A 13,440-nucleotide genomic window follows, 5' to 3' on the forward strand; every position below is an offset into this window, starting at 1 on the left:
TTCTCGATATTTGTTTGACATGGTCTGGCCTGTGACTCTCATGGGTAGAGCGAGGCTTACTACACTTCCGTCGCAGACTGCCATATCAATGCCTCTCACAGATCAAATGTCCTCGAAATGTCTCTAAAGCTACTATGTGCCCCTCTTGGACAGTCGCTTTTAGGTTTCCTAGAGCTGTAGAAGAATTATCCCACTAGTGCCAGGAGTCGCATGACTAATGCAGGAGGGACTGTGGTAAATGTCCAGGATCTAAGAAACCATTAGTTCAACAGCCTGCACCATAGTGCTAAATGTCCCTTCCCATTTCACTGTCCTCCACACCCTCATCTTATGCTAGAAACAACTATCCTGAAAAAAAACACCCGAGGCAGCTAACAAAAGCATAATTCATAGGTAGTAACTAATTCACATTAATGCTACTGGAACTTATTTTCCTAAAGATGGCAAGGCTCTGACTACAGACATTTGAAAAACTCTCCAACAAGGCAACAACACTGCGAACATGGATGAAGTCACAGGTAAAACCCAGAGAATGTGTTCTGCAGTGACCGAGGCTCCCCAACATGCAACAAGGAGTAGAAAGTGACAACAAAACGAACATAAGGCCCGTCATGTGTCCAACTACCTTTCGCTGAGGCATCTACAATCCCTACTTGTTTACTGACATTCTCAGGCAAAAACATAGCTACTTAACAACTGGGCAGAAGGGGATGTGTCTTCTTAACAGACACACTGGCAATCTGGACAAGAGCCTGGGCGAGAAACTTCGAATTCAACATAAAATGTAAGCAGCATAAACCTATACCACAACTCACCTGTCGCTTGTATTCTGCGACTGGATCATACACTTTCCAGCCATTCAGAGGGAATTTTTCTTTATAACTGAATGCAAACAGAGGCTTTAAAGAAAAAAATAAGTATACTACATTATTAAATGCACCCGAGTGCTCAAAACGTATATAAATATTAAAATGCAAATCATGAATGCATGCATAAATGTAAACAGTCAACATGACCTTCACAAGCGCAACAGCAACGTTTCATACATTCATTGTTAATTAAATAGAAACACACTTTAAACCACAATGCAATAGACATAAATGTCCAGTCATTAACCTTTTTAATGACCAAAATGACAGAGTACCTATTGAACCTTGCAAGTATTATACGTTGTCATATCACTTTATGACTGAGAGCTAAGCTTTTTCCTTGTTAAAGCTTATTAAACGTGGTTAACACTTAAAAGCAATCTTTGGCAAAGCCAATAGGTATGGTGTTGGCCGCCAGATTTCTGGCAATTCTTGTTTTATTTTGCTATGGTTTTTGAAGAAAGAAAGAAAGAAAGAAAGAAAGAAAGAAAGAAAGAAAGAAAGAAGGAAAGAAAGAGACAGAACGAGAGAAAGAAAGAGAAAGAAGAAGAAAGAGAAAAGAGAAGAAGAGAAAGAAAAAATAAAGAAAGAAAGAAAATGAAAGAGAAAGAAAGAAAGAAAGAAAGAAAGAAAGAAAGAAAGAAAGAAAGAAAGAAAGAAAGAAAGAAAGAAAGAAAGAAAGAAAGAAGGCAGGCAGGCAAGAATGAATGCAAGAAAATATAAAGAAAAACAAAGAAAAAAGGAAATAAGGCAACAATGCAAGAAATAAAAAAGGCAACAAAAAAGGAAGACAAAAAGAAAGCAAGTGGAAAAAGGAAAATAGGCAAGAAAGAAAGGAGAAAAAGAACAAAGTAAAAAGAGATACAATAACTTAATACAGAACAGTTTCAAATGGACACATTATTATATGCTGTAAAATATCAGTAGTCAGAAAAGCAAACCACTCCAAAAGGAATTTATAACAGTAATGGCAGGGGATGGGATCTGATGAAGATGGCATGTGCCTGTGTGTTCGCATCAGGAGCGCCCTGCTAACACATCAGGCTCTAAATACAAAGGCAACACTAAAGTAATTCTAATGGAAAAACAAAAACACTTGCACTGAAGGGAACTAGCTTAAAGGTATTTTTTTTTTTTTTTACATAGCGACAGTTATTTCAATATTAACAGTCTAAATAATATGGGTAAAAGCGGATTACAGTCTTCAAATCACTTTGTTACAACAGAAACAATGTGGGCAGTAAATGCAACATGTGTGAATAAAGGGATGAGGAGTGGACAGTTGAAAGGAATGGACTGTACTATGTAGTGTAGGGTGGGGTGTAGGATTTGGTTTTTTAAAGGTAATTTTGATTAGGTTTTATGAAGGGAACTATCTTGTGTGCAGATGTGCTCCTTGTGAAAGAACAAAATGCAGTCACTCATAGTAAAGTTAACCAGTGGTTTAAGTAGGCTGACCCACTGCCCCATGCTAAATGCCATAGTAGCCAGAAGCTAAATGTGAATGACATAACAGCAGACCAATGGATGAAGAGAGATGGCTGAAAGCCCCCTGTATGCAGGTATATGAAAAATATTTTAGTAAAATCAAAAGGTCTTGGCTAATACCAGACTTAAATAAGAAAAAGCTGCACATAACAATGTCTTCAATGTGTTTTAAAATTACAGCAATGTGCTGAATTTTATAAGATAGGCAATTTTAGCAGAGCACCTTCCCATCAAAAATATTCTGGTCGGCGAACATCCGTGAGTGTGTAAACTGCGAAGGACATCAGAATGGCAAGGACCCTGGAGCCCAGATACTTTGGCTCATGGGATGTTAACCTGGTACTGCGTCTCTTTGCAGGTTGGCAGGATAATCAGTAACTGTCGAGGAAAAAGATTTCAGTGAAATTGGCTATGTTATTGTGTGTCATATCTTGCAAAATGGTTTCAGATATCAGAGCGTTGGATATCATATCAAGGATTTTTACCCTGGAAGGGGTTACCGTCACTTCTTCATGAAAGACCAAAACAAATACCAGGTCAGTATCTTACCCATTTTTCTAGAGTTTTCCCAAACGTTGTGTGGTATGATGCCTACAGGCTTACGAGGAGATGACTGAGGCGGTAAGACCCCGGGTGAGAAACGACTTCTGACTGCCATTAAGAAGCAATTCAAGGCCATTTCTTCTCCTTCCATTGCCAGGTGGGTAAGATAGATAATGGCAGAGGCCGGGATCAATACTCATCGTTTTGAGGCTCATTCGGCCAGGGGGACTATGACATCCAAGGCTGTTCAGGTTGGCAGCAGACTGGAAGATATTATGAATGCGGCAGATTGGTCATCAGAGTCTACCTTCAAAAGGTTTTACTTTAAACCAATATACAATGTCACATCTCTGGTGGTAAGCTTTAAAAATGCATAATCCTTGCCTCCTGTCCTGACATAGAATGAGAAATTTCCTAGCTCACGTAAAGGAAAGCTTCAATTCTATTAAGGACATGGAGGCGAGGATTATTCCTCCCACGTCATATCACAATATGCCTACCCTCCCAGAAGTCTGCATTACAGGGAGTATGTTGTACCTGGTGCAAAGTCAGTTAAGACATGGATGTAGTGAATAACTGGAAGTATCAAGTACTATCCAATATTAGCTAGTTCGATTCATTATCATAAAGTGATGTAGTAAGTTATTTATTGTAGGTTATTAACACATTGCTTCTCTCCCATAATGTTTTCTCCATTGGTCTGCCAAGAGTTTAGTATCATGTGGAGATTTCTTATTGTGTATTCCTGGTCACAGAATAGGTTAATGATAATTTATTCACAGTGTGTGTAATAAGCATTGTTACTATATTAGTATGGGTCTAGAGCTTATGTTTAAGGAGGAATATATTTAAAAGTTTTATTTCATCCTTGGGTTCTGATTAAAATGCGTATTGAAGCTGCTTGAACTTAACCTCCTACAGTGATGAAGAGGAAGGACTGCGTGGGGCAGGGTCTTATATGCATATACGGACAGCGTAAATATTGGTTAATGGTTGTCATGGACACTCTTCCCTGCTATCACAGGATATGTAGTGTTTGATGTTTTCTGTTTAGCTTTGAATCTGCTGAATAATAAAAAAGTGATCAAAGACATGCATAAACCTCACCTACGTGTCCTTAATAGAATTTAAACTTTCCTTTACATGAGCTAGGAAATTTCTCATTCCTAAACACTTGACCACTGGCACGCATATTAGGGACGTATTGCCTACCATCACGATTGTAGCAGCCAGTTTGGGAGAAGGGAGCATCCAATTTTATACTAATTCTCTCAGGTATACCACCTTGAAATTCTATGGACTGTTATCCCAATCTATATCGGCACCTTCGATACTTCATTTGAAAACCTTAACAGACTTTGGCAAGGTTTCTGATAGCACGAAGAAGGCCAAAGATTCACTTTCCAAGACTCACAAAAACGAAACACTAATGCAAAGATTACCATTCAATGGCCTTGATCACTGTTTTTTTTATTAAAACTAGATCTATTAATTAATTTTATTATAAGCATTAAGATACTGATCAGTTCTGGAAGGACCCCCTCGCAAAGGTGCCTGATGCTCCAAATATGTTGGGGCTTGGCAATGCAACAGAGATCGAGTTGCTTTGCATTTCACTAGCCATTTTGGGGTTCTCTCTCTCCCCTTTGACTTTAGGGTCTCATTTCTAAGATGGTGGCCCTCTCCTTCTTGCATTGAAACAAACATAGGACTTCCGTAGAAAGCAAAGTAGGACTCCGGCTCTAGCTTTAGACTGATATCACAGAGTCTCTAAGCCGCGTCCATCTTGTAATGGCTATTGTCTGATCCCTACTGTACCCTATAACTTCTTCTCACCCTAACAATTCTGCCCTTCTCAACCTAACCTTGCTCCTGCCTATTATTAATGTTTCAGGGTACGATCTACATCTCCATCACTCCCACCATCAGGCCTTTTTTCACCAATTACTACCCTGTGTTTTGGTAGCCTGGAATGTCTCCTCCCTTACTAGGTTTATATCATTATCCTTAAGTTGGGAATGCCTATTATTAGCCTGGAATGACTCATAGCAGGGTAATTCCGAGCCAGTATCCCTTGTTCCTATTACAGCTGTAGAGAATAAATCTTGAGCCCGAACCACATTTAATAAATCCATTCATCCATCCAGTTTTAGTTGCTCGTCCAGACCAGGATCCTAACTCTCTAAGAACACTTGACTCCAAACAAGAGCAGGCCACCCTAAATGGATATAAAATGAAATACCCTCATAACCTAACAAATAACACATCTAAGAACTTAAAACAGACTCCTCAAATCCCACCCAGAAATTTTAATGATTGACTCCTACTTCTGCTCGAATAAAGGAGCTATAGGAAGTGATCTTATCGTCTTCACAAAACAACAGGCACAATGGAGGAAAGCTCTATATTCTTTGGTCTCGATCATTACTTCAAGGACAATTCCTCATGTTCTAAGACTCTCACGAGCTCACTAACTCTTTTGCAGAGCAGATGCTACCATCACCCTATATAACAATAGGACTATCCTCATCCAATCAACAGCAACCTGGAAATATTTGATGAAATCTTCTCTATCATTAAGAACACTGTGTCCAGTAACGAAACCTTCTCCTCTCAAGGCTATCCTAGCTCCTCAGGCGTCTCACAAGAACCTCTACTAGTGACCACATATGCTCTCGCTACACATAGCGCTCTCCTTGCTACATGTCCACGCTCCCCTTTGTCGAGCAGCATACTCAAAACCAACTCTGCAACTCCTTCTGGGGGTCCGTGTCCCCTCCCATTAACCACCGAACCAGACTGTACCCACACCACTCCTCTAGAGCAGCGGGCACAAAGTTTCACGGTCCTAACTTTAAAACCTTCTCCTCAACTAAAGTCTAGACTCCCGAATATACCCTTGCAGGTACCGCTCACAATCCAAAGACATTCCCCATGGCCCCCTGACCTTCGAGCCCTTCTCCTTTCATATAACTTTACACACTCTGGTGAGGGTGTGTGGCAACCGCCGGAGATGGTGGACATCTCTCTCTAGAACTCCTGCTGGGCACCTGAGAATCTGCATTAATCCGCTACAATTGCCGTAATTACAACCCTTAACATCCCACAATGAAGGGGTACTGTGACAGTACCTAGTGATTATTTGAAGGAGGCCTAGTAAGGGTGAATGCTATGGAGATTGTCCGTGCTGGCGGGGTTCGCCGCAGCTTGTGCACTGTGGATGGCGCAGCTGGCACGAGTATCCCTGCACTAGATTGGGAGTGACTGCTGGACCCGGGGCTAAAGCAGAAGGGGACCCCCCACAACTCATGGCAGCCCGCATAGTGACCCATAATCTTACCCTGGCAGAGAAATCAGGGTGCCGAGTTTGGAAGCCGGTGATTGACTGGGAGCCGGTGTATCATACTCAATGCAGGCTGTGGCAGGCACAGCTACGGCGATCGGTGGAGGAGTGTGTCACCGAACCAGCAGGGACAATAATTTGGAGGTGAGTTGTGACGACCAGGGAGACAGGATCGCGCCTGATAAGAGGGCCCAGGCTGCAGTGTACAATGACAATGAGCTTAGAGGCTGTGTGCTGTGAGCTTCGCGGGAGTGGCCTGCGGCGTGTGCGGTCGGAAGGAATGCTGGGCCAACGGCTGTGGCCATATGACGTTTTCCTACATAAGTTGGCGCTTCCTGGATAGGTGGGAGGTAGCTGCAACATTGACTCCCTGGTGCCTGCACAATTATGGTTCCTGAACTGACCACTCTGGACCCACATTAGGGCGGGTATGGATCGAAATCCTCCCCTGAAATCTGAATAGCTGACACCACCTTCACTCTTCTAGTAATGCTCCATTAAAGTCCAGGCCTCTCCACCACATACCTCTCTACCAACGCTGGGTGGCTCCAGATCCTGAGTGTGATAAGGACAGACTGTCCCTGGATTTTTTAAAACGCCGTAGTGGCCGGGGGCTGCTACATGTCATGGGCTGTTGGTCTGAATTCACAGAGGCAGCGGTTGCCATCCTGGGCTGCATACGGCCGGGCCCCCTTCTCCTGAGCACAACGCAGCACTAACAAGTCCTTACCAATTGTGGGGGTAAGCTTGTAGCAGAGCACCTCCATCATCTGGCACAGGGCTTCCCTGGTGGAACATGACAATCTGGAGCTCACCTGTGCATTCATACTAGCTGGGGTGTTTAACTTGCCAATTGATATGCTGGATTGACATGTGGTTCGTACTCTGGCCGCATCGCAACATGATGGGAGATCGTCCCAATATAGTCTTTCAGATGGCTCCTCCACCTATACTCTCGAGGACTGTGTCCCATCCACATACCTGGTGCCCTCGCTAGATAAACTAAAGAGGATACTCAAAGAAATTACAGACTCTAGGACTGCAATTGAACACCGCATTGACGCTTTAGCTGCTGATTTTGGGATCCTACGTAATGATCACTGCAAACTTTCAAAGAAAGTGAAAGGAGCTGTAAGTACTATGTCTACATTTTCCCCAGTGCAGGTCTCTCACTCCACGGCCATCTCCGAACTTCCAAAGGCAGCTCGCTGTCCTCCATTACAGGGCAGAAGACGAAGGGGGATGCGCACATCATAATAATGTGTGCATTAAAGTTATAGTTATTATAGTTATGCCTGAGGGACTGGAGGGCACTAATTTCCGCACTTTTCGCTGCAGAACCACCCCCCAGAACACCACCATGCCCTAAGATTGCACGTATTCTCATATTCAGAGACTGTAACATTCTCCTCCAGAAGGCTAGGGATAAGGCCCCCATAACAATAGACAATGCAACCTTATCTTTGTTTCCAGATTATTCCTTGGAGGTACAAAGGAGACGTGCTTCCTTTATGGCAGTCAAAAAACAGCTGCATGCAGAAGGTTTCCCTATGCCCAGATGTATTCGGTGCAATTAAAAGTATTACTTAACCAGAAATCCATATTTTTGGACTCCTTAAGTGCTGTATGTGACTGGCTGGAACAAAATTATCCTAACATGAAATGGCCTCCTCCCTTTGACTGTCCTCCTGGGAAATAGTGCATACCTTCTTGCCGGCTTAAACAGAGACCACTACATGGGTTGGTCTCTGCAGCGGCACCATCTCAACAGCAGGCCCTGGACGGCAGGAGAACTGTCCTGGCAACTATATACTTGCGTGTCATCAGCCATCTACCAGCTCCTCGGCTGGCGCCAGCTCAGACTTGGACTCGAACACAAGCATGGCACTATATCGTACTGTAACACCTCAAACTGCTGATTTATTAACTTGAATTTTATCATAGATAATCACTGGCCTGTTTTTTCTACTACCGCCTCTGGTAGATGGTTCAGATGAGTGTTTTAAGTGCTCCCCACCTTCCTCTCTGCCTCTCCTCCTCCCTCCTTAAATATTCCTATCCCTTCCCAACCCCACTCTCTCCTATTTTTTCACACCAATGGTGTGGGGGAGGGGGAAGGGGACATGGTGGGGATACACCAGGTTCATTTTGGTGTCAATTACTTGTTTTTTGTATTATAGCAGCTATTGCTTGACGTCGAACAGAGGCCTTTACTCTCGCATGCATGCTCTAAGATCTCTATGCCTGAGAGTTGGGGTTACTTAACCCGAGTATAGATCTATAAATAGGTCTACCACCGTATACTCAGGGTGCCTGTGCAGAACATTTTTCTGACATACACCCCACTTCTTACGACCAGAGGCTGTCCCCCCCCAAGTAAGCAATTGCCAAATGTTTTCCTTTTGCACTAGCAAACATTTCTTTAGTTGTTTAATGGTTGAACGGGAGGTTCCATTGGACCTAGTATTAGGGGTATATCAATTTTGAAGTTGTTTTAGTTACCCTGCCTAACATGCATATAATCTCATCAAGGAGGCCCTTACCACCCTGACAGGCAATAATGCATGCTCTTGTCGTCTACACTACAACACAATAATTAGTCACTTGGAATATAAGTGGGTTTGGATCAGTCCAAAAAACAGGCATAGAGTCCTGGTGCAGCTACACCATCAGAAAGCGACTATAGTTTGCTTACAGGAAACTCACCTCGCTTAGTCACAAAACTGAAAACCAAATGGAGGGGTCAACTATCCGCTACTACATGTGTAGTTGCGACCTGGGATTCCTTTTGAGGCAGAATTTGTCAGGACTGATGTGCGTGGCTGATATGTCTTTGTCTGGGGGTCCGCGGATGGCAAAATGTTAGTTTTAGGCAGTGTATATGCACCAAACACAGATCAGGACCTTCTCCTCCAACGTATATCCTCCATTCTTGCGGAATGGTTGCATATTCTGCGGTTGATAGGAGATGGCTTTAATGCAGTCTTGGATATCGACCCCCACTGTTCTCACCACCCCCCCCCCCCCCTTTGCCACACACAGGAGCCATCAAACAAGCTAAAGCCCACAGGTATCCAGCTGATCCTTACTTGATGATTAGAGAGAACACAACAGAGGCATGTGTGAATATTCCTTCTTTTCTCCCCCACACAGCATGCATACACGATTAAAGTGTAACCTATGTACATCACACATGGTTTGGAAATGTATTGGGTCAACCTATCTTGAAAAGGCTTTCTCTGACCACAATCCACTGGAGGTTGTATTGACATGGGGTGTGATCTAAACGCCAATTCCAACTTAGAGAATGCAGCCCACACTACTTGAAGATGCAGTCTTCCGCAACACTCTTGGTACCGCCATAGACTCCTACTCTGCGGACAATGAAGGAGCGGCTCTACGTCACTTATCAAGTGAGAGGCTTTCAAAGTATTGATAAGAGGTGTATCCATACCTCCCGTAATGGGTGCTTGACATACTGACATCTAAGAGTTGAAAACTACAGAGACACGGTTAGGGTGCCTTGAACATGAGACGGCACATGACCCTACCCGTTTGGGAGAACTCTAGAACAGAACTCGCAGAGGTCTTGGAGAGGTAGAGAATCATTGACTATAAATCATATCTACAAAAAATGCACTCTGAGGGTGATAGAGTGTGTACATTACTAGCTAAAATGATACGGCCGCCAATTTCTCGTACCCTGATATTGAACATTACCTTACTTTCAGGGATTCCATGCACCACTCAAGTGGATGTCAATGAGGCTTTCCACTCCTACTACACTGAGCTAAATAAAGCACAACCTGCACTGCCAGTCTTGGACAGGTAGGCTTTTCTGAGTTATCGGAGACTTCCACAGATCACACCCGCTGTGATTGAATCACTAGGAGCCTCCTTATCAGAGGGGAAATACGTACTGTCATAAAAAAGATGGCACGCAACAAAATGCCTGGCATAGATGGCTTGCCTGTTGAATTCTACTCTACTTCTGCTTCCCGATTGGTCCTGAAGCTTGAGAAATTATACAATGCATCCCTGGAAGAGGGCGCATTACCTCCGACCAGCAAACAGGCCCTGCTCACTTCACTGCTCAAGCCTGGGCAGGCCTCAGTAGACATGGCTTCAAATAGGCCACTCTCTCTCTTAACTATGAAATATACATTTTTTTTTAGCAAAGTCTTAGCCCGCAGACTACTCACCTTGCTTTCAGACCTGATCCACGTAGATCAATGTGGATTTGTGCCACGCCAGAGCACATCATTTAACATTCAACTATATATCAGGTGATGAAAATTGCACATGATGACTTCCCAGATGCCAGGATAGGCTGCCTATCACTGGACCATCCAACAGGTTTTTGATTTATTAGATTGGTATTATATGTTAACAGTTTTGCAGCTCTTCAAAATACCCCAGACTTTACTAAGTGGGCTCAATTATTAAATGCTATACCTACATCAAGGGTTAAAATAAGTGCACACATTTCCATGGAGTATATTATAGGCAGGGGCGCACGATAGGGATGCCCATTGTCACTGTTGTTCTTCATACTGACCATGGAGCCTCCTGCACAAAAACGTAGACAGGAGGCAGAGACTTGGTGTATTCTGTGATGCCCACAAGCCAATGCAATCTCCATATATGCAGATGATAATCTGGTTTATACCCAAAACTTCAGTATGAATCCTGCGTTGATCCCCACTCTCCTGCAGTCCTTTGAGACCTTATCCGTTCTACAGATCAACCCTGCAAAGCCCTATGCCTTCTCCTTCTGGGTCGCCATGAAGCAAAACACAATTCACATGGGTACGCGGGTTATAGCTGTCGCACGACACACATTCAGCTAGCTGGGCATAAAGGTATATAGATCCACGGTAGACCTGTTGGAAGGAAACTTAATTATGGCCATTTCCACACTAGGGACACAAGTGAAGTTCTGGGTCACACTACCCCTATCATTAACAGGCTGACTGGCCATTCCTAAGATGGTCATGCTGCCCAAACTACTTTACTGTTTTGTCACTCTACCAGTATTCTTTCCGCGAAGGTTTTCAAAACCCTTGAATCCCTCCTACTTAATCTAATATGGGGATAGCCTTCAAAGATGGAAACTACCAGTGGACAGTGGCAGAGTAGGTGCCCCTGACTTCCACTCTTATTGTTTTGCAGCCCAGCTGCAGTGGCTGTACCACTGCTGGCTTGCTGGGATACACCTATATCCCATCTCAATAGGTTACTCACAACCTATGTTGAATGCTGGTCGGCTACACATTCTACTGCTGCTGGGAGTTGCATGGCACCCTCCAATTTCTGTACTCCGAAATGCTCTACTGTACTGGAGGGCTACGCGTCGTACCACACATGACACCTCAACCTTTTGCCTGAATGTGCCTTTGTGTGGTCTGCCTACTCTGTTTGGCAGGTTCACATCGGCAAGCTTAATACCTTGGGGAGCGGTGGGAATAACTACAGTTGGAGATCTGTTTGAAGATAGCTTGCTACTGTCCCATCGAGACTTCACACAATTCCATGGCCTGCCTGGGAATCTTTCGATTACACACGCCCACATTCTACACTATATTCGTACACACTGGTCATCAATGGGTTCTGAACCAAGTACACATGTTTTTGTTCAATCAGTATACAAAATGGGGCCTGGCAGACATTAAGTCAAATGGCTTTGCAAGGGCTTACGCTCCCACTTATCTGTTTCACTTACACCACTGAGGGTCCAATGGGAGACGGATCTTGGCTGCATGATCTTGGCTGTGTTCTCCATGACAAAAAATTGAGCTTTTTGATGGAGTATCCCAGCTTAATACCTTGCAACATGTGGTTAAAATTCATTACATTTTCATTATTCCACAGAGTTTACCGTATGCCCTCAAAAATACACAGAATCTTCCCTCACTCCCTTCCTTGTGCCCGCGCTGCCACACTGAAAATGCCAATTTACTGCACATGGTATAGTCATGCTTGCACTGCATACTTATTGGGGGGAAGTTAAAGAAACCCTAGTTTCCATGACAGGGCATCAACAATGGGACACGATGGAGCATTGTATATTGGGACTCTATCTGAGACCCTCATCATTAAAAACTGAAACACGTTTTGTGGACCTAGCACTTCTGCTAGCAAAACAGCAAATCACGAGCCGCTGGAAGTCTTCCACTGTGCCTCCTGTGGATAGTTGGTGTGAAGAGGTCTGGAAGTGGGGATCTACCGAGAGCTCATCGCTGCGCAGAGAAGAATACAGAAGACTGCGTAAGCAGCCTATAGTTCTGGCGTGAGACACCATGTTGGAACTTTTTAAGGCACAGGGAGAAGACAGTGATTAAATCTGTTTATGAGGATAGTGGCTGAACGTGTGGGGAACATGTTGGGAATCCTGCTCCTTATGTTTTCCCCTACCCCATTCATAGTTTAAGTAATACAAGCATTAGGTAGGCTTTTATCCAATAGATCTGAACGTGGTGACCTTCTTGCTCTTATTGCTAAAAATTGTGTAAACATGTTATATTGCATTATAGCGGACATGTTGGAGGGAAGGTTATGTAAAATGGACAAGCATTGTCTTAACTGTATCATCACCTGCAATGTCTAAGTAATCATTTGTTGAACCAAATACCAGTTCTAGTATATGACGGACATCCTACGGCTATGTTAGCTGTGCTCTTAATGTGGCCAGTGCATGATTCTATACATAGGAATTGTTATGTAATCCACGGGTATCTTGTCTGAGTTTTGTTTCATTTGTTTGTTTTAATTTTTTCCCTTTTGAAAAATCAATAAACTATGTTATATAAAAACAACTCTACACACTTGACACTTACAATCTGGGGCAAATCCAAACTATCCCTGTGAATCCACACAGAGAACATAGGCCCAACACCAGGGTCTTAAACAAAGCTAACCTTAAGCGTATTACCATCACAAAGACTCCCTCAGCTGACACCTACCCTAACCTGAAATCCATTCTTCTTAACTGCAGATCGACTGTGCGACACACACCAGATATCGCCAACCTCATCCTTACACATGAGCTTGACCTCTTAATCCTGACCGAACATGGGTGAACAATGCCTCTGCACCTATACTGGACATACTAGTCCCCCTGAGTCACAACATCATCAGGTTAGGAAGCGCTAACAGACCAGATGGTGAAATGACCCCGCAGTGAACAGCCTGAAATCC

At 43.6% G+C, this 13,440-nt stretch overlaps 1 protein-coding gene across 3 annotated transcripts in view; it reads right to left on the minus strand.

Annotated features, from left to right (window-relative positions):
* The window catches only part of MTMR1 (myotubularin related protein 1), a 403,694-nt gene that overhangs the window by 190,814 nt on the left and 199,440 nt on the right, over positions 1-13,440 (minus strand). For all 3 annotated transcript variants that reach the window (XM_069212405.1, XM_069212404.1, XM_069212403.1), the window contains one exon: positions 816-899. In XM_069212405.1, coding sequence (XP_069068506.1) covers positions 816-899 — 84 coding nt within the window. The remainder of the gene's footprint in view (positions 1-815; positions 900-13,440) is intronic.

Source organism: Pleurodeles waltl, chromosome 2_1 (genome assembly GCF_031143425.1).
Source record: "Pleurodeles waltl isolate 20211129_DDA chromosome 2_1, aPleWal1.hap1.20221129, whole genome shotgun sequence".
Classification (NCBI taxonomy): domain Eukaryota; kingdom Metazoa; phylum Chordata; class Amphibia; order Caudata; family Salamandridae; genus Pleurodeles; species Pleurodeles waltl.